Source organism: Cyprinodon variegatus, unplaced genomic scaffold (assembly GCF_000732505.1).
Source record: "Cyprinodon variegatus isolate N-32 unplaced genomic scaffold, C_variegatus-1.0 Scaffold211, whole genome shotgun sequence".
Taxonomy (NCBI): domain Eukaryota; kingdom Metazoa; phylum Chordata; class Actinopteri; order Cyprinodontiformes; family Cyprinodontidae; genus Cyprinodon; species Cyprinodon variegatus.
Genome location: NW_015150664.1, coordinates 417,157 through 437,676, shown reverse-complemented (window position 1 = coordinate 437,676; position 20,520 = coordinate 417,157). Strand labels below are relative to the sequence as shown.

At 36.7% G+C, this 20,520-nt stretch overlaps 1 protein-coding gene across 2 annotated transcripts in view; it reads right to left on the bottom strand.

The window, feature by feature from the left end:
- The window catches only part of homer3 (homer scaffolding protein 3), a 58,931-nt gene that overhangs the window by 13,808 nt on the left and 24,603 nt on the right, over positions 1-20,520 (bottom strand). For both annotated transcript variants that reach the window (XM_015380315.1, XM_015380316.1), the window contains 5 exons: positions 19,580-19,711; positions 19,086-19,193; positions 10,650-10,658; positions 7,493-7,629; positions 2,913-3,069 (listed from right to left, as the gene is read on the bottom strand). In XM_015380315.1, coding sequence (XP_015235801.1) covers positions 2,913-3,069; positions 7,493-7,629; positions 10,650-10,658; positions 19,086-19,193; positions 19,580-19,711 — 543 coding nt within the window. The remainder of the gene's footprint in view (positions 1-2,912; positions 3,070-7,492; positions 7,630-10,649; positions 10,659-19,085; positions 19,194-19,579; positions 19,712-20,520) is intronic.

Sequence of the window (20,520 nt, the reverse complement as noted above, 5' to 3'; positions counted from 1 at the left end):
AAAAGCATCTTAAAAAGCATCTTAAAATGCAGTTCACACCGTTTTGTGGTGTCAACTCTCATTAAACCTGAACAGAGGTTGCAGTTAAAGCCAGAAACCCAGAAAATAAACCCAGAGCGTTTCTCTGGTGGATGAACACCAGTGTGGCAGGAGCTGAGAGTGTGACGAGTGAGGAAAAGCCAACCAACCCCGCTCTCCCTCTGCTTCTCCAGTGATTTATCTTCTTCTTCTAACTGGGACACAGTGGGGAGGAGGAGGTGGGCAAAAGGGGGTGTCTTATCCCAACAGCAAAAAATAAATAAAAACTATTCCTGCCCCTCTCGATACCCTACCGCCAAACCCTGGAGGCCTGTTCTACTTCCAGCCACCTGGTTGACTTTGCAGCAGCTCAGTGTGTGCGTGTACTGCCCTGTAATTGTGTGTCTTTGAGGGGTAACCTTCACCTGGACATGTGCAGATGGAAAAGAAAATGGATGGAATAATGCCTCAAGCTAAAAATAAAGAGCCACTTTTGTCAGCGGTGATAACATCTCACTCCACACTGTTGAACTGTGCGACTGAAGGCGATTTGTTAAGCCTGACCAGGGGCATAATTTCCTCTCTGTAAATTAAAGATGAAATGTCTGCATTCTGGCCCTGCTATTATCACGGGAGCCTGTCAACAGAAATATGCCAGAGAGAGGGGAGCTGGATGAAAAATGAATCTGCAGTTTGAAGCACTCTTTGGGGATATTTTACCCTGACACATGCATAATATAAGTGAAACTAAAAAAAAATTTTGAATAATAGTTACTGTCCTAATAATTAAAAAGGACTATCAATGCAGAGTAGAACTGAGTTCACTTTACCTGTTTGTTCATTCCTCTTCTTGCTTTATTCTAAGTCTGAGTTTTTTTTACTTAACATATGAGAAATGCCACAACAAAACAATGTCTCTCAAACAGGCAGAAATGTTTTAAAAGTGCCATTTTTTCCACAGAAACGTAATGGGAAAGAAAATCCTCTGGGATTGAACTAACATGAAAAAGCATCAAATGTTGCAGCTCTAGTGTGAAAACACACGTGTGCTGCCATGAAACAGGAAGTCAAGTCATGTTTAATCAAATCGGTGAGTAAATGGTGAATGGTAAATCTATATAAGAAAACAGTATAGACATCATTTAAGTTTTTGTATGAACAATATAAACTTAATAACCAAATAAAAGCACAATTAAAGTGTGTTTACAGTAACTGGAATTAATCTGATAAATTATATGCTAACAATGCTTTAAGACGCATTAAAGTCACTACATAAATCTCAACCACAATGTTAAGAATTGCCTAGAGAGTGGACCACCTAGGGTGCATCAAGAATGCAGAGAGCACCCCATCAAAGTTGATGGAGCCTGACAGTTTCCAGATAGCTTTTATTATGAAAAAAATGTTTGCAGTGCAATGGTGCAATGGTGTTACATTACTGTGGTGACAACACATCTGACTGCAGAGTGCTACGTGGATTATTGCAGCAACATGTTGACATGTTGCCCACACACACCAACCAGGCTCGGTTATCAAAGAAGGAAGAAGGGATACATTTAAAAACCATCATGTTATCCTGGGAATGATGAGACAAAAAGAGGCTTGATCTAACATTTTGCATACAGAATGATATATGTTGAACTGCTCACAGATAAAGAGTAGAAAAGCCCCACCTCCAAACTGCAAATATATGGTATAATGGGCCAGGGAGAACAAGGCCAGTTGCATGTTTTCAAGCTCAGACACAAAATGTCTTCATTGTACAGTCAGAGAGAAGTACTTGTCTTTACATGGTCAGGTAACAAGAAAGAAAATTTGAAAAAGAAAAACAAATTTAAGACTAATTTGGCTTTTATTAGTTGCAATATGACAAAAGATGTTAAATTAAAAACCTTTATTATGGAATTTGAAGGAAATTATTCCTTCCAAATAAACTCACAATAAAGGCCCAGTTGTTTAGGTCAAATTAAAAATGATTTTGGATTATTTGGAGATGAACTGCATCCTCTCATACAACTGAAAAGCTTCTTAGAAAACGTATAATGTTTTATTACCCTTAGCTGTGTAGCATAGCGTCAGGATAGTAGTGAAAGCCTACTTTAAAGTGCTGTGCAAGACAATTATGACTGTCTTGACGTTTAAATAAAATTTAGTTTTCCACATTTCAGTGTCATTTGTTTTAAAGATCATAAAAACTAACTGCATGCTCTAAAGAAAACCCAAATACTCTCAAATGCATTGGAGTAAAGAGTCCTAAAGCAGTGACCATGTTTCAACTCAACAGGATAAATATGAAATTATATAAAGAAAAAAAAAAGAAAATCCCCAAGATCCTTGCAACAGGCAGAAAAAATAAAATAGGAAGTGGAGCAGCTTTAGAAGTTCGATACTTTAAAGCTGATAATCCATTTCATTATTTTACCTACAAAACATTCTCAATATTTTAAGATGCTAATTTATCTTTTTCTGGCCATTTTCTTTGCTAAAAATCAAAGGTCAAACCAATTTTTCCCCCACAGACAAATGTTACATGTTTTCCTGTTTTTAAATGTGAAACAATCACATTTAATTAGAAAAGCCATAGTCATAGCAGCAGCACAGAGGCTTCTTGAGAATGTAATTACCATAGCCTTTTGTAAACACCACCTCCTTTCCCCTTGGCATCTTATATACCGATAAACCCTTCTGTTATTAAACCAAGTTAATATTGACTCTGACAAGATATTTTCTCACCTTTAAGCTTAGTGGCCAATATTTCTGTTTGCTGCCACTTAACCAACAGTGTTGTATTTCAGCTAAAAAAAATCATATATACTGCCATGAATTTGTTATTGCTATGAAATTGAGACTAGGTCTGTTTGAAACACTGAGGCAAGAGCAACAACGGTGGTCACCTGGTCTCGGAGACGATCGGTTTCCTCCTGGTATTCTGCCAGCTGCTTCTTCCACTGCTCTACGCTGCTGTTGGCTTCTTGAAGCGCTGACACCAGCTTGGCATTGCTGTCCTGCAGAGTGAAGAGTTCAGCCTCCAAGTTGATCTCACACATGGACCTGATAAGATGACCAACAGAGGGCTACTTAGAGACATTCTACTTTGATAACCGATTGTAATCTTTCAAATTTCATTACTGATGGTGGCAATATAAACTCTTAAGTAAAGGTTATAAAATGAAATAAAACTCTAGATTTTTTTGCATTTTTAATATACCGTATATAAATAATATCTGTAACTTTAAAGCAATGCATAAACTGATATCTTTTATTTGAGTGTGGAAATACAATTTTTAGTTTCCTGGAATGAATTGAGGAAAATCTGGGATGAAATGACATCATATTTGCAGAAAGTGTCATTTGATGAGGGAGCAAATTGACCCAAAGCTGTCTTCCTCAGCAGTCACCTGAAATTTGTTTAGGTGCCTGATTATTAAGTTTAGTTATTCAGGTCAGTTTCAAGGTGGATCATTGTTGAGACAAAGGCTGTTTCCCCGGTTATGTTGAAACAGCCTTAAAATGAATATGTGTACCTAGAGTGCATTTATTAAATGGGGTAACAATCCTACATATAGAGCTATTACCAAAATATTGGTGATATAATAGTTCAATCTGAAAAGCTTGCACAAAGAGAAAAGACAATAAGGAGAAATTTATTGATACAATTACTTTTTCTTTGGCGCTCAGACCTCAGCAGGAAACATAGCGCTTAATTTTGATACATATGCATGAACAGGAGAAAAGAATAGGGCTGTATCCCCCAGGCCTGAAACTGGTGGTGGAGTGGAGATAGATTAAGTTGGTCAGGCTGTAGACTGCTGGTTAGCGAGACAGTATGCTGAGCTTTATGGGGAGATCCAGTGAACTTGCTGAGCTGATACTAAAGCTTCACTCAGGGACCTGGAAGATGGAAGGCCAGTTTGGATAACACAGGTTGAGAGAACCTCTCCATGATGAGCAAGCATGCAGCAACAGTGGAGAGGAAAACTCCCCGTTTGGAAGAAACCTCTGGCAAAACCAGGCTCAACATGGCGGTCTTATGCTGGACCGGTTGAGATGAGACAGGGAACGCAGAAAGAGTCTGGGAGAAAAGACACTCTGATGAAGCTTTACATACGAATGTGGAGGAGGGGCTGGAGGTGGGTTAAAAAGGGGTCATCTGAATAAAGTCACAGCGCATCCGCCACCTGCGCACATGAGCAGACAGGTGCCTATCGGAGGCCTTTTAAGATGAACTTTGGATGCCGATTGGCTTTCGTGGAGGTGTGGTTCAAAGCTGATTGGCTGTGTCGTAGGTGGATGTAGGAGACAATGAGTTTCTTCATTTGAACTTCCACCTAGGATCCATTTAACCCCTTAAACAAAATATTTCTAAATAAAATATTCTCTGAAATCATAATGAGGAAAGACAGGCAATCTTAGGACAGCTAATTTTAAAAACAACTATGCTATGATTGTTCACAAACTATTTTGCAAGAAAATATTGTTTTCTATCCTACCATCACAAATCTGAACATGTGAGAGGGCTGGTCTATTCAAAACCCTGCGAAAATCCTTTGACTTCAGCTTGAATTTCTTTAAAATACTGCATGTAAATTATACAACTGCAATGAAAGGTTTTATTTTATTTCAAAAACTTTATCAGGGGTGCCAAAAAATGTGGCCAGTGCCACGTACTATACTACATAAGTGTGTAGCTGTGTTGTTGATCTAATCTAATACAACCAGTTGGCATTTAAACAACTCAGTAAGTAATTAAATCAGTATTAAAGTACAGCAGTGATTGCCTTTGTCATTTTTTTAAGGATTCAGATTTTTAATATGAACCAAAGCAGGTCAGCATGTGTCTTCAGGAGTGGAAAATTACACATCTGGGTCGCATATAAAAACCAACACCAGGCAACAAATGTGTTCTGCTTTATTATTAAATGGGAAAGATCTGGTGTGCCGATAAAGGTCAGGATTCAGCGGGGATAATTAATAAAGCACTGAGCTCTCAGCTGAGAAGATGCAGTCCAGAAGGATATCTTTGTCTTGACGACAAATCAGCTTGGCCCTCATAAAACCATAGCAACACCAGGGAAGAGTCTGCTTAGGCTTATGAAAATCATAAAGTAAAATCTGAGGGATAATGGGCTGCAAGGCTACAGAGATGGGCTGTTCTGTGGCCTGTTTTCACATGGAGGGTTTAGTATTTAATAATGAACACCACAATGAAGCTTACTGTCTGCTAAGGTGAGCAGCATTACCCTATTTTACCTAAAGCCCCTCAACAAGTTACAAGGTTCTGCAAGGGAGTTCTGGACAAAAAATAAATAAATAAATAATAAATCTTAAGTAAACAGATAGCTGAAAACCCAAAAAATATATATTTTTTTCAGTAAAATGATGGCTAATCTACAAAGCATCCCTGTCTGGTAAGAGGTAAAATCAGGTGAGAATTTCTGGTGAAAAAAAACAACTAAAGTTAAATTAAGAAAACAACTGTATTTCAGTTCTTCTAGTTGAAGACGTTTCGTTCTTCATCAGAAGACTGTCCTCAGTTCCCATCCGTCCATAAACTGGATGACTGACAACCTAAACCAGCATACTTTAATAATTGGTTCCTGGGGGTCTGTATGGCAGATCTATTGTTTTTAGTTCATGGGATGCGGCCACAGGAATATCTTCACCCAACTAGACCCCAGCTGGTACTCATTTCTCTATGTACAAAGCTCTGAGTAAAAGCGTCCCAGTTTTCCTATATAACGGCACTAAAATAGAGATTCTAAACCCAACTGTTCTTAATTTTTAATTTAAATCAAAAGGGCAATTATTGTTTTGCAGTTTCTATTGCCATTGGAGTAATAAATGCGTTAATGACACATTTTTTGTCATTTATCAGCCTTTGTTTTTAAATCTTTCTTTATATGTAGATTTCAGCAAAGAGATAAAATAACCCAATACATTTGGCAGAGCTTCTAATGCTGCATATGCAGCTTTACTCTTAAGTCGTTCCTCTCAGTGTTTTTTGGACAAAATGACACTGGCTGAACAGAAACTTGTGGTGTGAAAAAAACAAAAACGTTCACATCACTGGTACTAAGATAGTGTTATTTTTAAAGTGCACAGGTTAACAGCCATGTAAGAAGCACCATTCAGTCTGCTCACTGCTGAACTCTGGATCAGAGTTGAGATGAAGTGGTCAGTCACACAGCGTCAAAGGCTTCACATTAAATGCGCAGCAGCAGCCTATGTGAAAGCAGGCTAGACTAGTGTAGTCGGACTAAATCAGCTTAAAACCCAGGTAATCGCCCAGCTCATGTAACTCTGTAAAGGATTATTCCAGGTTTTTTCTTCAATCTCCCCCCAATCTTTGATTTTCCTTAGCTGATAGCTGCCATGAGTATAAGAAACAACTGATTTATTTTAGATTGTTAACAATCAATCATGTTTTCTTACTCTCTTCTTCTTTTTGTCTGCAAAACATTTAGTACTTGTTCTGGGTTTGTGTGTGACCTCCTGGATGAGTCTTTGATGCTCTCTTTGAGTTTTGATTAGCCAGCCGCTTCTGAGAAGGTTCACCAATGGTCCCTGCTTTCTGCTTTTGGATAACAGCTCTCACTTTGGTCTGATGGATTTGCAAAGCCTTTGAGATATCTTTGTAACAGACAGAAATATCTATCATCAAAAATGTTAGTTTATATAGTATCAGTTGTAATCTCAAGGCTTTTTATAGAGAAAATCCAATCAAGTCATACAGTCGGATTGGTTAAAAGGAATAAACAGGAACTAGAGGAAGCAAACTAGCTTGGACTATGGATCAGGTATGGGCCGAGGTTTTTATAAATGTGCTGCAGGCAGAGACGTTGTGGTTATTTTGCCATGTCAGCAAGTATTAGTGATGTGATCCATGTTTTTGAAAAAGTCATTAACTACCTTAAGCTTGTGTAAAAAACTTGTTTGGAAATTTAGTTAATTGATTAAAATGTTCTAGTTCTTTAAACACGATACTTCCTATTACACATCTAAAAAACTGTGATAGAAAGTCTGCTGTCGCATTACAGAAACCCCCTCACACCAAGAATGCAAAAACTGTCTTTCAAAAGGAGGAAAAACATCCAACGGAACCAGGTTGACCTTGAGAACCAGTCATGTTGTCATGGTGTTTGATTTATTGATTCTTCATGTCTGGCAGTAATCACACCAGATGACTTACCAAGTAAGTTATGATTTTTTTTTTATAAAACCTCAGGTTACTTTGGAAAGCATTTTACCCCCAACAAATAAAATCGATGTTTAAATAAAGGCCATTTTGTATTTGTTCAAAGAATCTAAGTAGGATGTTGAAATAAGTTTTATGAATGGAAATTTTTTTATGCGAGGAAAAAAAGAAAAACAGAATCAGCAGCATCCCCAGCATAGTATTACAAATATAAATTTACAGATATTTATTAGCTCTGGTTTATAAAAAGCCAGACCTTTAAATAAAGGCTTTTACTACCCTTCAGACAGCATCTTTTTAACCCGTTCCTTCTCGACAGTCAGCTCCACTTCTGCGCTCCTGCTGCGAAACAGCTTTTCCTCGCCGGGCCCGTTAACTGTCAGCAGTGGTGGAGAGTGACGCTCCTCTGACAGCTCCTGCGGCGCAACATGAAGTTGATAAAACAAAAAGTTATTCTTATGACACCAGCTCTGTTGCTAGCATGAAATAAGAAGCAGAACTCTATCCTATGATGTCCTATGATGAGTCACAATAGGTAAAACTTCCACATAAACATATAAAAGTCCCTGTAGGGTAAAGTGCCAGTTAAAGTGGTCATAATCCTTGACATTTTTCAATATTTTTTCCATCACAAAAACATACTTTGTTGTATTTTCTATGAAAATACCAATTATTTTTATTTGACTAGATTTTCTATTTATTTAGATTTTTTTTATTTTATTTAGATTATATCAATACATTTAAGCCATGATTGAAATCATTGTTGGTTGCAATAATTACCACAAATGATTGAGAGAAAATCTTAAACCCATTTAAAACATACTTGTAATAAATGCAGAAAGCAGGTAAAAACAAGGTACAAAAAACACACTCAACAGTTGTGCACGTTATATTGTCAAAGCATTTTTTATTTTTATTTTGAGATTGGAATTTGAAAATGTTCAAATTATGTCAATCATTATGCATGGCCCTGAGCAGATTAACAGCTTGATTAAAAAACATAAGTATGAATAGTAAATTTTTTATTTTATTTTTTACTTTCCACACATTCTGGGGAACATTAACAAGAATATTCTAAAAATAACTATAAAGAAAAAGCACTAATTTAGATTGTTAAAGCCAAATTAATAATATAAAAAGATTGCTTCATCATTTATTTGTCTTAAACCGTGTCTAAGTCTAAACTAAGTCTTTAATATTGTATCCAGAAAGGCAGGAGAGCAACATAGGAGTGAGCTCAGTCTGCTGGTGCAGCACATGTCCCATCTGGGCTCCTGTAAACAACCCCTAAGCAGAACAAGTAGCCATGTGTGCAACCCAGCTGTTTTTTCTTTATACAGCCTTGCAGGTTTGATTGGACTCAACAAGAAATAATTAATGTGCTGATTCATGTTCCGTGGCTTCATCTGGTGTTTGTGTGAATAAAAAGTATTTATTTAAGCATGTCACACCTCAGCTTGAGGGTCTGATGAGATTTTACGTTTAAAGCATTTCAGCAGCAGTCAGGACCTCAACATTGGAACAAAATAAAAAATTGTATGGGCCAAACTTAAGGTATACGATTTTTAACAGAAACAATAATTTGATATTGAAATTAAAATATGAATTTATTTTAACAGAGCATTCACTACCTTATTAGAATTTAATATTCATTAAAGGGACAGTGTAACTAATTTTTAAGTGTCGCTTTAAAAAAGACATATTTTTCTAAAGCCTAATAACAGTTGCTTAAATAAATGACAGTGTAAACTTAGCTTAGAATGAGTTGCTTATAAATACATAGTAGGTGTACAAACTCCCCAGTAATATATGACTAAAATTTTCTCTGCAAACTGTGTAGAAAAAAACACTTTTAATCCATCAACAAGCTTCTGGCATGACTCTGGCTGGCTATTTTAGCCGTCTTCCTTGCAGAAATGTTTGAGTTCATTTACACTAGTTGACTGTTAATCATTGCCTCATCATTTAAACATAGGCAGCTGTTACATGGTTTAATGTCATTGAATCATTATCTCATTAGTATACCCATCTTTATCAAAATAAACCAGAGGTTTATACAACTATTGAGTTGAGTTATCAATGAACTTAGATGCTCTGTCTTTTATATATCAAAAACTTTGTGTAATTAACAAATACCACTGGGGGAAAACAGACCGCCCTGCATGATGCCACCACCACCATGCCTCAGAAATATTACAGTTCTAGTGGGTTTTAAAAACCTCGCATCACCTCATACAAACATTTATTTTTACTGGGCCTATTAATTTCAATCTATGTTTTCTCCAGGGGGTAAATGGCTTATCCAAGAAGACCCCCACAAATTTCTATCAAGCTCAAACGTGTTTATCAAATGAGCACATTATTGTTAAAAGGAAAAGAAAAAAATTGAAATCACAATGAAAAGATTAATTAAGACATTGGTTCCACAAAAAAACTAAACAAATTAAAACTTTCCCATTAAACTAACCCACCTATATGAACCTGAGGAACTTTGACAAAATGAAAAATCAAATATCCAGCCAGAATATGGTCAGGATACAGCTTCTAATGGATATTCAGCAATTAATAATTCCAAATATGGAATAAAAAAAGTCAATCACCATTTTAGACCTAATGCTTTCAAAATTCCCTTTAGTGGTTTTTACTATATTCATTCCAGGCTAGAAAGAGAAAAGCTGTATCCGGGCATCATATTTGGCCACTGTGTTGTGAAACCGAGCAGATGAATTATCTCTTTTTTCTTTCTTGCATAAAACCTAAACTTGAACTCTTAATGTTACAACCCTGCACTGCAGAGAGAGCTTTTATTATTCATATGAAAGAGCATGGCTGTACTCTCCAGAGGACTAAAGTTGATTTTCTTTTAGCTCAGCAGCTTTCTGTTTATGTTTTTTTTTTTCTCTCTGTGGATGGTTGTGGAAGTAAAACACATAGCTAAGTCCTGTGGATAATCTCTTGGTTCGTAGGGGAGGAAAAAACGACTTTGGTCCAGCGCTGAAGCAGACAGATCAGCGGGGTGTTATCAATGAATTATTCATACCAGAGATTAAGTTAAGTCACTACAGATTTAAAGTACTTGTTTTATATACACACACTCCCTGAGAGACTGAGATACAAAGTAAATGGTTTACAGCAGAGACTTGCAAAACCAATAATTCATAGAGAAAGGCATCTTTTTGCCTTTGTATGATTTAAAGGCTGTACATATTTAAATAATACATCACTAATACACTCACATCCTGTACTGCTGTTATTGCTTCCATCTCTTACTTGTTTGCCATAGCTAACTTTGCTCTGAAGTCACTTTGAACAGAGTAAAGATGAAATATTGAGCCTGATAGGCCATGCAACATTAACACTGCCATTCCAGTGAAACTCTTGGCGGCTTATCTTTTCATTGCTTCGATTGTTGTGTGGAGTGTGGGCCGTCACGCACCTGCGAGAGCTGAGATGGATGAACATGTCCCAAGCCGCAGCATGAGGGAAAACACAGAAGACAGAAAAATGAATTAGATAAAAAAGAAAAAAAACAAACAAACATAACAAGCATTTTAAAAACACAGGGAGCCATCTGTTTGTCTTGCACTGGAAATATTCTGTTCTTCATGTAAATCTAGAGCTATGGTTTACTTTCTCTGTTTGACTGAAAGGTAAACTTGCAGCATAAAAAGTCTAAAGTCAGTCATAAACAAATAATGTAACCCTTTTGTGGAGTATTTTATCTGAACCATTAATATAACTTGACATGATAGTTCTGAATTCTGTTCTTTTTTTGGTACCGACCATATTCCATCGATACTACCAAACACCTATTCATGTAAAATCAAATAGTACCATGTTTCAGCACCCAAACGCATCATTACGAGGCAGAGCAAATGGAAGAGGGGTCGATTTTCCATGAACACAGCTTTGCACGAAAAAGAATGTGATGAAAAGCCACTCCTACAGCAAAAAAAGCACGGCTAACAGAAATAATGTAAATTTTAGGACTTAAGCGCACATTTTTTCAAAAGGCTAAAGAGTGCACAGTTTTCAACAGCCTCGGATCCACAGCCACAACACCTGCATATAGCACAGTAAGCAGCCATTACCAGCTCATTGTCTATAGCCAGCAACATGAGGCAGCAGCATCATCTTTGTCTGCTTCAGGTAAATAAGTCTAGTGTTTTAGATTATGTTTGCATGTGCTGAAAATCAGCACTGCTGAGTACAGACGGATTCCCAGGTATCAGGAATCAGTACCGTATTCATTTAAATGTGAACGGTACCCATCCATATACACGATGTGTGTCTAAGGCCTAATAGTATGTTGCTTTATCGATTGCTTTGACAGCAATTGAGGATTCCTTTCAATTGCTCTTTATGCAGAAAACAGTATCCATGGTTTTTTTCAGAATCTCAAATTTTTTATTTAATTACCCCATATAGGCAGCTGGATCATTGCCCTGCTCCATATTCCAAGTGTGCTTAATGCCTGGACATTCTGCTTCTGGAGACCAGCATTCATAGGTACATCGCCTACAATATCTTATGCTGGTGCTGTAGCATTAGCTCTGCACTATATTAGATAATAATATAATAATATATGAGTTGTCCATGTACTCTTGGAGCAATTTTGGTAGCACTACAGCTGTTCTACGCTTAAAGACGTGAGTCAGGACAGGTACTAAACGTTTCTTTTACATTTATTTTGTCTTGTAAATATTACAAAATTGTTTTAAACTCCACAAAAACATTTTATGTGTTAACCGGAAATACAAATTTAACTCCAAGTGCAAATTTAACTTGTTCACTTTTGTGAATATATGTCACCACTTTATCAGTTTTTCTGCATTTGTGGATAATAAACATCACTGTGGTCGGCATGATTCCCAGAAAATCACACTATACGAAATGGCTCAAAAACCTTTCATAGATCAGTCAATATCAATGACTTTGTCCTATGTTGCTGGATATCCTTTAGATCAGGGCATAATGTATTGCTTTTTGAAATTGTTTAGCCTAATTCCTGTAGTCAGACAGGTTCTTGTTGGGCAGTAGTCAGGGATGTGTGTGACTAAATGAAAAACGCCAGCTTTCCACAGGAGGTTAAGTAAAGAATATTCATGATTAAAAAATATTAGAAGGCAAATTTGGATAGGTTTTGTAACTATCAATTAAGATGCCCTTAAAATATGTTTTATGTAACCCACCCCCACCCCCACCGTGCCTCTCAGCAATGGGAATGAATGTTGATTGAAAAGAAAGTGAAGCCTGATTACTATTGTCATATTATTGCAGTATTCAAAAATAGCATCACAACCGCTTCTTTTCTTACTACTGTGCAGGCCTAATGTAATCCACACTGTAACACTGATGGTAACCTGCTGGTTTAAAATTTAAACAACCATCCTGATAGCTTTTATCACAATGTCTCTGCAGTGCTTAAGTACATCCACGTTCTTTACTTATTTATCCCAGCATCCGTCCATCCGTCCCCTCAGCTTTCCAAAGTTTCCGTTTCTACATCCTGTGTTTCAATGAGACCCGTTTTACTTATTCATGCATCGGCTAGGGTCTCCCTTCACTCACCTGTCCTGCCCACCAAACAACACACTGCAGTCACATGCAGATTCAGCTCCTTTAGGTTTTTTTAAGCCTTTAGAGTTAGTAGCTTGAAATATTGATATGTTGGCTTTTGCTTCTTCTTCTGCCTCTGCAAAGGTTTACCCATGTACAGTAAGGAGGGAACAAAAGGCATACCAGGCGTAGCCTTTTATAATTTGGAGATGGGTATTTACATTTACTCAGCAGTTTTTAGCTGCTTCTTTCCCTGAAAAAGAAGCTTAACTCTACACTTACAATAAAACTAATAAGTTTGACTACTTTAGGTTCTATAGTGGAGCCTGTCAATCTTTTTGCTGAAATTTAAAGTTACATATGCAAACAATAGTTGTTGCCAAAATTCCTCAAAAGTTCTGTTTTTCAGTTTGATTTAATTTTGACTAATAGAAAAAAGGCAGCTGCTTTCTTTTTTTTTTTTCTTTCTTTTTTTTTTCTTCTTTTTTTTTAGTAGGTTAACTTTCTTACCAGACAAATTAAAACCAGAATTTTTTAAAACTGCTAAACCGGTCTCTGAAGATCTAATTACTGTCCTTCTGCCTGTGTTCTGGAGGTACAATTTGTCATTTTTCATTCTCATCTGACTGAGTTCTGCATCTCATGTTTGAGCTGTGTAAATAAGGCTGAAAGCTGGAGCTTTACTGCCGGCAGATCCCCTGCTGCTGCTTGCCTATCAGAGGCAGAACATGCACTCTGTGAAGCTTGAGGCTTCAAAGATACGGCTCTGCATAGCTGTAGCCCCCCACACTGACCATGACTGCTTCTGAGCAGATGGTTTGCTTCCTTACCTTCAGCTATTTTGATTAATATTTGTTCACTCTAGGTTGTATTCTTTATATTTTAACAATCATCGATGTGTGAACATTTCGTCATACAAAGAATGAATATTCAGTAGGTAGTTCAGATTATCCTCACATAACTGTACATGTGTCAAACAACAGACACATAAAAGCTCAAACTGGAGAAAAAAATGGAAAAAATGACTACTCATATGTTAGGGAGGAGTTAAGACATCTAGAACTACTTTCACACATTTTGCAATTGCTTATGCAGTTTGATAATTGTGTTCTAACAACAGGCATTTTACTTTACCTATGTACCACAGAAATTCTGTATCACGGCATCATTCACTCTAAGATCAGGTTTCAGTTTACTTGTTTTTATTCCCGTTCTGATCAGTGTTTTTCTCCACCCTGTAAAAGCAATAGACACCTTTCTGTTAGCCAACTAATTAAGACAAACGCAGCCGTCTATAACCACTCCTTCTCTGCATGCTGCACACAGCAGGAGGCTGCTCCTGTAAGATTGGTTTTCACAGCTTGGATTCCTCTGAAGCAGCATTTTGATAAGAATTTCTGATTTTTTTATGGTTAGGATCACAGCAGGAACAGTTAAAATCAATCCCATCAAACTCATAAATATGATTGCTGTGATGCTGACAAAGTCTTGATTAAGACGAAAGAAAGATAGTTCTGGAAATTGTTTGTTTTAAACTACTTCAATTCATTAAAGTTATACTTGTTTTTGTTTGTTAGCTTTTTTACTGCAGAGATCTCTGAAATATAGATATTAAAATTAAAATCAGGTCTGAATCTTGGCTGTGCTTTCGCCAAACAACAACTCATTATCCAGTCATTTGTAGCTTGACTGCAATACTTCAGATTTGAACTAAAGATTTAAATAAAAAGAACCTTAAATCGTACAGATCAAAGCTAATTTACAAAAACAGGGAAAAAACTGGGGTTAATTGAAGAGACATCTTAGGAAATAAGGGAAGACTGAACTCTTCTGCATAATCATTTAGGCAGTCATATTAACAGTAAGGTTTCTAGGTCCCATGCTGCAAAAAATCCTTAGTCATTATTTATACCTAAACGCTTGACAGCTGATATGAGAGGCTTGTACCATCATGCTGTGTAAGAGAGTTTTCTAACACAGTGCAGTAGATTAGAGCCAAGCATTTCCACTTTAGCCTGAACGATGTTGTAGAAGTCCTGCAGTTCACTGAATGCAGGACCATCCGCATGTTTATCATGGTGTGATAATGGGGAGTAAATTGAAATGTTTTACACTGTTGTTTTATTTAGACAGAAATGCAGAAACAGAAATGGGTTAAATGGTCCGTTTTCTTTGTATTTGGGTCTGTTCCATCTGTTGCATCTAAATTTAGAGTAGATGTATTTTTGCATTGCTTGGTTGCTTTTTTCCAAGATTTCTTTTTTCAATGGAAAAACAGTTGTTCTATAGTTTACAATGAAACAAATCCTTTTAACAAAAATCACAACCTAGCCAGAATTACTTCAAGTAATCACTACATATCCGCCTCAACATAAGGTAATAACATATGTAAATATTTTCCACGTAGGATATATGTCATTAAGAAAGGCATGTGACCAAACCCTAATCATGCAGCTTCCTCCACTCTTTATGGGTTTTAAATCTTTCTATAGTCTTTGCAGCAAGAGCAATAATGGTTGAACTGACTGGTCAAATGGCATGCAGAGTGTGACTGAACAGGATTTTGTAATAAACTGTATTTCAATAATTGCATACAAATAGCTATTTAGAAATATTACACAATGTGATCATGCAATTAAAAACTGGGAATCAGTTTATCATTAATCTCTACCAAAGTCTAAAGTTACAAAGCTGTTATTTTTGTGTTTTTGAAAACTGCATGTTTTATTCATCCTTTTTTCATTAGAGCTGTCATGAACTTTACTTTCTTACAGGTGACTTAAGGAAGGAGTCTAAGATGAAACTTTCAAGGATTTTTGCCTCTGAAACTCAGACGTTCTAACATCAAGGTGAATCTACTACACATGCAATCAATGAGTCTTTGTATTTTTGTAGCAAACCACAGCTTTTTAACAGGTAGAAAGAATGATAGAAAAAAGAACCAAGATGAAAACTAGAAGCTATTTTACAGAGGAACCCACAATGATCAGAATGAGACAATTTCACCTGATCAGCTCCTTGAATACATAAAAAATGAAATTTTGTTTTGTTGAAAGCTTTAATGAAACAAAACGGTGCAGTGCTAGGACCATATGATTTGAAGCATAAAAAATTATAATCATGTTATTCTTTAATATTCCGTTTAACTCATAACCGAACCACCAAAAAAGAATCTGCAGCATTTTGATACAACTAAGAAGAAAGTCTTAGGTGGAAACTGGTTTTAGACAGGAAAAGCCTCATGAGTGCATTTCTAGCTAGAATCTATGTTTGCATAAATAGCTTCATTCATAACATTTTAAATAGAAACCTGCCTGTGCTAAAACGTGCCATATATGATATTAGTAGCAACAAAACCCATTGCATCTCTCATTCAACATGTTAAATTTTCCCATCAGGGGGCAGGGGTTATTATTACTGGTCCTCTCCAGAAAACTCACTTAGAGCGTTTGCCACAAATCCATTATCTGGGCCAATAATGCTGAAAGCAAGGCTGCAACTAATGACCGTTTGCAAATCAAATAATCTGTAGATTATTTTATAGATTAATCGATTAATAATCGGATAACCAACAGTTCCTTAAAGAAGATTTTATAGGAAATAATACCAGGTGAAACTAAAACAATAAAAAACATTCTGGATAGGGCATATTGACAGACAAAAATTTTATTTTTTTTATCTTAAATGAAAAATGTTTTCATTTTTTTTTACAATCTTGGTATTATTACTGCTCTAAGTGGGTCGCTCTGTCAGCTAATGGCATGTTTTACAGTCTCTGTACTCCATTTAACGATTAATTGATAACTAAATTAGTTGACGATTATTTAAATATTCAATTTATCATGATTAATTCGATTGTTTCAGCGCTAGTTGAAAGTTTATCTGTTTTTCTTTATATCAAACCACAATTAAAATAAAGCCATCATATTCTATCCATCGAGGTAATATAGTATCATAGATGAAAATTCAGCAAGAATTTATCAAAAGATAAGTCAACCCCAAACCTGGTAATCTCTAAACTACTTCTGTGCAGCTGAGTTCTGCAGCAACAACCAGAGAAAAAACTGCCAGATTTGTTTTAAACTATTATTACTACAAGGTGTCCATTAAATGTCGCACACAGTGATAAAACATTGCTCCAATTCTGCTCTAGCTGTCTTGGGAAGCTGACCTTATCGGTTTTGATGCTGTGAGGGTTGTTGCGTCCAGAAGAGGTTTCTCTCAGCTGGGCTAAATAAATGACTGAGACAAACCATCAGCTCTTATCTGAGTGTTTCAGAGCTGAGGCCGCTGCTGGCAGCTTGACTCTGCACTCTCACAGACCTGCTGAGTGGTTCTTTGTTAAGACTTACACTGTGGCACAAACCTCAGTGCAAAAACAATCACTGCTCTGTTTTGAATCCATGTTAAAACTCCAAGGAAACAGAGTTTCATACTTGGCAGAAGTAGCTCGTAAACAAAAACCACTCTGGGATTTCCTGTCTATTTTGTTAAATGTATTTCTCCAATTTTGCAGAATGAATTCTAGTCCTTCTAACTTTTTGAAAGTGTTTGTGTGTTATTCTGCAACAAGAAACACAATTGTGTCGGTTATTATCCATTGTGAAGGTGGAATGATTTTGAGGAAAAGGCTTTCATGGACCTCACCAAGAAACCAGCAGTTCCAGCAGGATGAAAGTTGCCAATAGCTCCAACAGCAGACGCCAGATCCCTTTCAATTATAGATGATTCAGCTCCCCTTTTTAACCTCCCTCCGCCTGTTACCTCATTCTTCTTTCTTTCAGTTTTCATCATTACTGCCCATCTGCGCACCTTGAGAACTGACATTTTCCAACTCAAAACCTCCATTTGTAATGCATGAATTATTTTAATGGAGTTAACCGAAGAGGGAATAATGGAGCAACCAGATGGGGATTGTTCTAATCCCTGGTGGGTTTATGTGTGTTTCAAATAGAAACCATTGGGCTGGATAGTACTGCTCTGCTGTCAGATTAAAACAGGGGTTAAACGGGCAGACCATAACGTCTTTCTAAGATCACAGATTTGGCAGAAACACTTGGAAAATACTGTTCATCTTTAACCTTATCCAAGACCTGAGATCAGACAATAGTAATGTCCATCTTCTGAACAAAAACATTCCCTCAAAGTGATTTTTCAAAGTCAAATTTCCTGACTTGAATAAGTGTTACTCAGCCTCAGATACAAAACACAAAGAGGATAGAAAGATGAATGGACACACGGGATAATCTGAAAGGATGAATGTTTGAATGAATGCATAGATGGATAAATGGAACGACCACACAGAAAGAAAAATCTGAAAGCATGATGCATAAATAATAAAGTCAACAACCAGTGTGCAACTGATAACTAGTAAAAAAAAAAAAAAAATTTATTGGTTGCAAAACATCAAAGAATCAGTTATTATAAAATGTCCCATTTAACTGCATCAACATGGAGAAAAAAAAAACTTTCACACTGCTAGAAGTTCACATCATGCAAGTAGCTACAATAACATTAAACCTCCTGTAAAGCACTTAGATTAAACTTGTTAGCAGTAATGCAGTTGTTCTCAGAGAAGGGGAGAATAACCCTAATTTCTGTTCCTACTTTAATAAGACTGCAAGGATAAAAAAAAAGAAAAGTTTTTGCAACAAACACTCAGTTGAAAAAGTAGTCCGTTATATTTAGTTGACCCAATAACATCAGCAGACTGCCTCAGAGACCGTACCATAAGAATGTGGATGATACATCCACTAGACATGGAAATATACTGATTTAATTCATGTGAGTTTATTTAAAAAATCGCAGAATAATAAGATATAAAGAGGAGAGACTGCCACCTCCTCACCATAACTCACAGTGCTGCACCAAGGACACCGAATCCAGTGCTACCATGGTAATAACAGGCAACCACAACCTTGCATCAAATGTGTAATGCTTTCTTCAAACCCTCACAAACTCAAAACGGCTGTCACTGATTTCTCATCACAACCAAGATGACCTCTATTCATGAAAAGGGCCCTTTCATGAATATATGTTTAAGTACTCATGATACACAGCATTTACCACCATATACTTTCCATCTGGGGGGAAATTAATTAATTTTATTTGAAGAAATATTTTCTAAGGTAAGTTAAAAATCTAAATTGATTAGTCTAATAAATGTATATGGCTATTATTGCTATTTTTGTCTGACTGGTATAGTTAAAGTAGTAACTTCAAGGGTTTTATTTCTTAAAACACATACAGAATTTGTTTTTGTTTTTTTGGTTGGCTTTGCTCTAATGATCCATAAAAAGAGAAAATCCTTTACCTGAGGAGCCGCAATGTTGAGTCCAGGGTTGGCCAGTTCAAACCTCTCCTGGGATTTCTCTCTGGCAAGACGAGCCGCCTCCTTCACCTCCTTAAACTGCTCTGCAAACTTCAGGTGGAGTAGGAAGAGAGGAAGTAGTTAAACTCTGAATCATTAAAATTGAACGAGACTACTGTATTGATGGGGAATCTGTGCTAACTTTGTGCTTATGCATCACATAGATTAAAATCCAGGTTCTGCAGCAGAAGTAAAATATAAAAGGTCACATCATAACTATAAATTAATGACCTAGAGGGAAGCTTCCTTCAGAAAAACTGGACATTGGCATAAATAAAAGGTCAAGTTTCAAACATAAAATATGCCTTAAAGGAACAAACCTTATATGTCTACAAGATGTTTTATACAAAGCATATTTTAAGCATGTGAGTCTCCTGAAATGCTGCCACAGTCCTCATGAAAACATCGTTACAGGTTCAGCACCTGTCCATCAATACCTGCTGCAGCTGCTGCTCTGTGGAGAAACCCAGGCCATAAACGGTGTTCGCCCGGCTGTCTGCCCACTGGCCAAACTTCTGAGATGTTTTGGTAAACGTCATGTTGGGGGTGATGGTGCTGTTGATGATGGCCTATTGACGCATATTTAAATGTCAACGTTATTCTCTAATATCCATAGAGCAGAGAAGTAAAATAACAAATTAAAGCTAAACACACCAGAGACTCATAAACATTTTCTCTTGATGGCCAAAAGTACATTTATTTTGATAATTAGGGCTCACTGTTCATTAAAAATGTCAGTCTCTCAGACAACTTGATTATTAAAGACATATAAAACATCCTTTTTGAAACAGAAAGAATGGCCGTATAATGGCGACACATTCTTTGCAATCAGCACGTCTGAAGTTCCTATTGCTTGATTAACTGCCTCCATGCAGAGTGGCATGAAGGCAATCAGCCTGTGGTTCTATTGAGGTGTAATGGAAACTCGGGTTTCTTTGATAGCAGCCTTTAGGGGGTCTGCATTGTTTGGTCTCTTGTCTCTAATCTTCCGCTTGGCAATAGAACATAGACTCTATATGAGGTTGAGGTCAGCGATACCTTAGTCATTAAAACGGTTGTCTGCACTTTAACAGAGTGGGAGGGTGCCAAGTTCTGCTGAAAAATACAATCAGCATCTCCAGAAATGGTTGCAGTAGGGGCATGCATGGAGTGCTATGAGGTTTCCTGCACTGTTTCTTGAGGATCCAGTGGACCAATATTAGCAGATACCATGGCTCCTGAAATCATCCCTGAATGTACTCTGCAAAAACATTCTGAAAATGAGTAAAAACTTCTTTAAATAAGTGTATTTACCCTTAATTTGAGTATGGAAAATAAGATGATCGGCTAATAGAATGAGCATTTTTAACCTTAGAATAAGATAATTTTACATTATGCA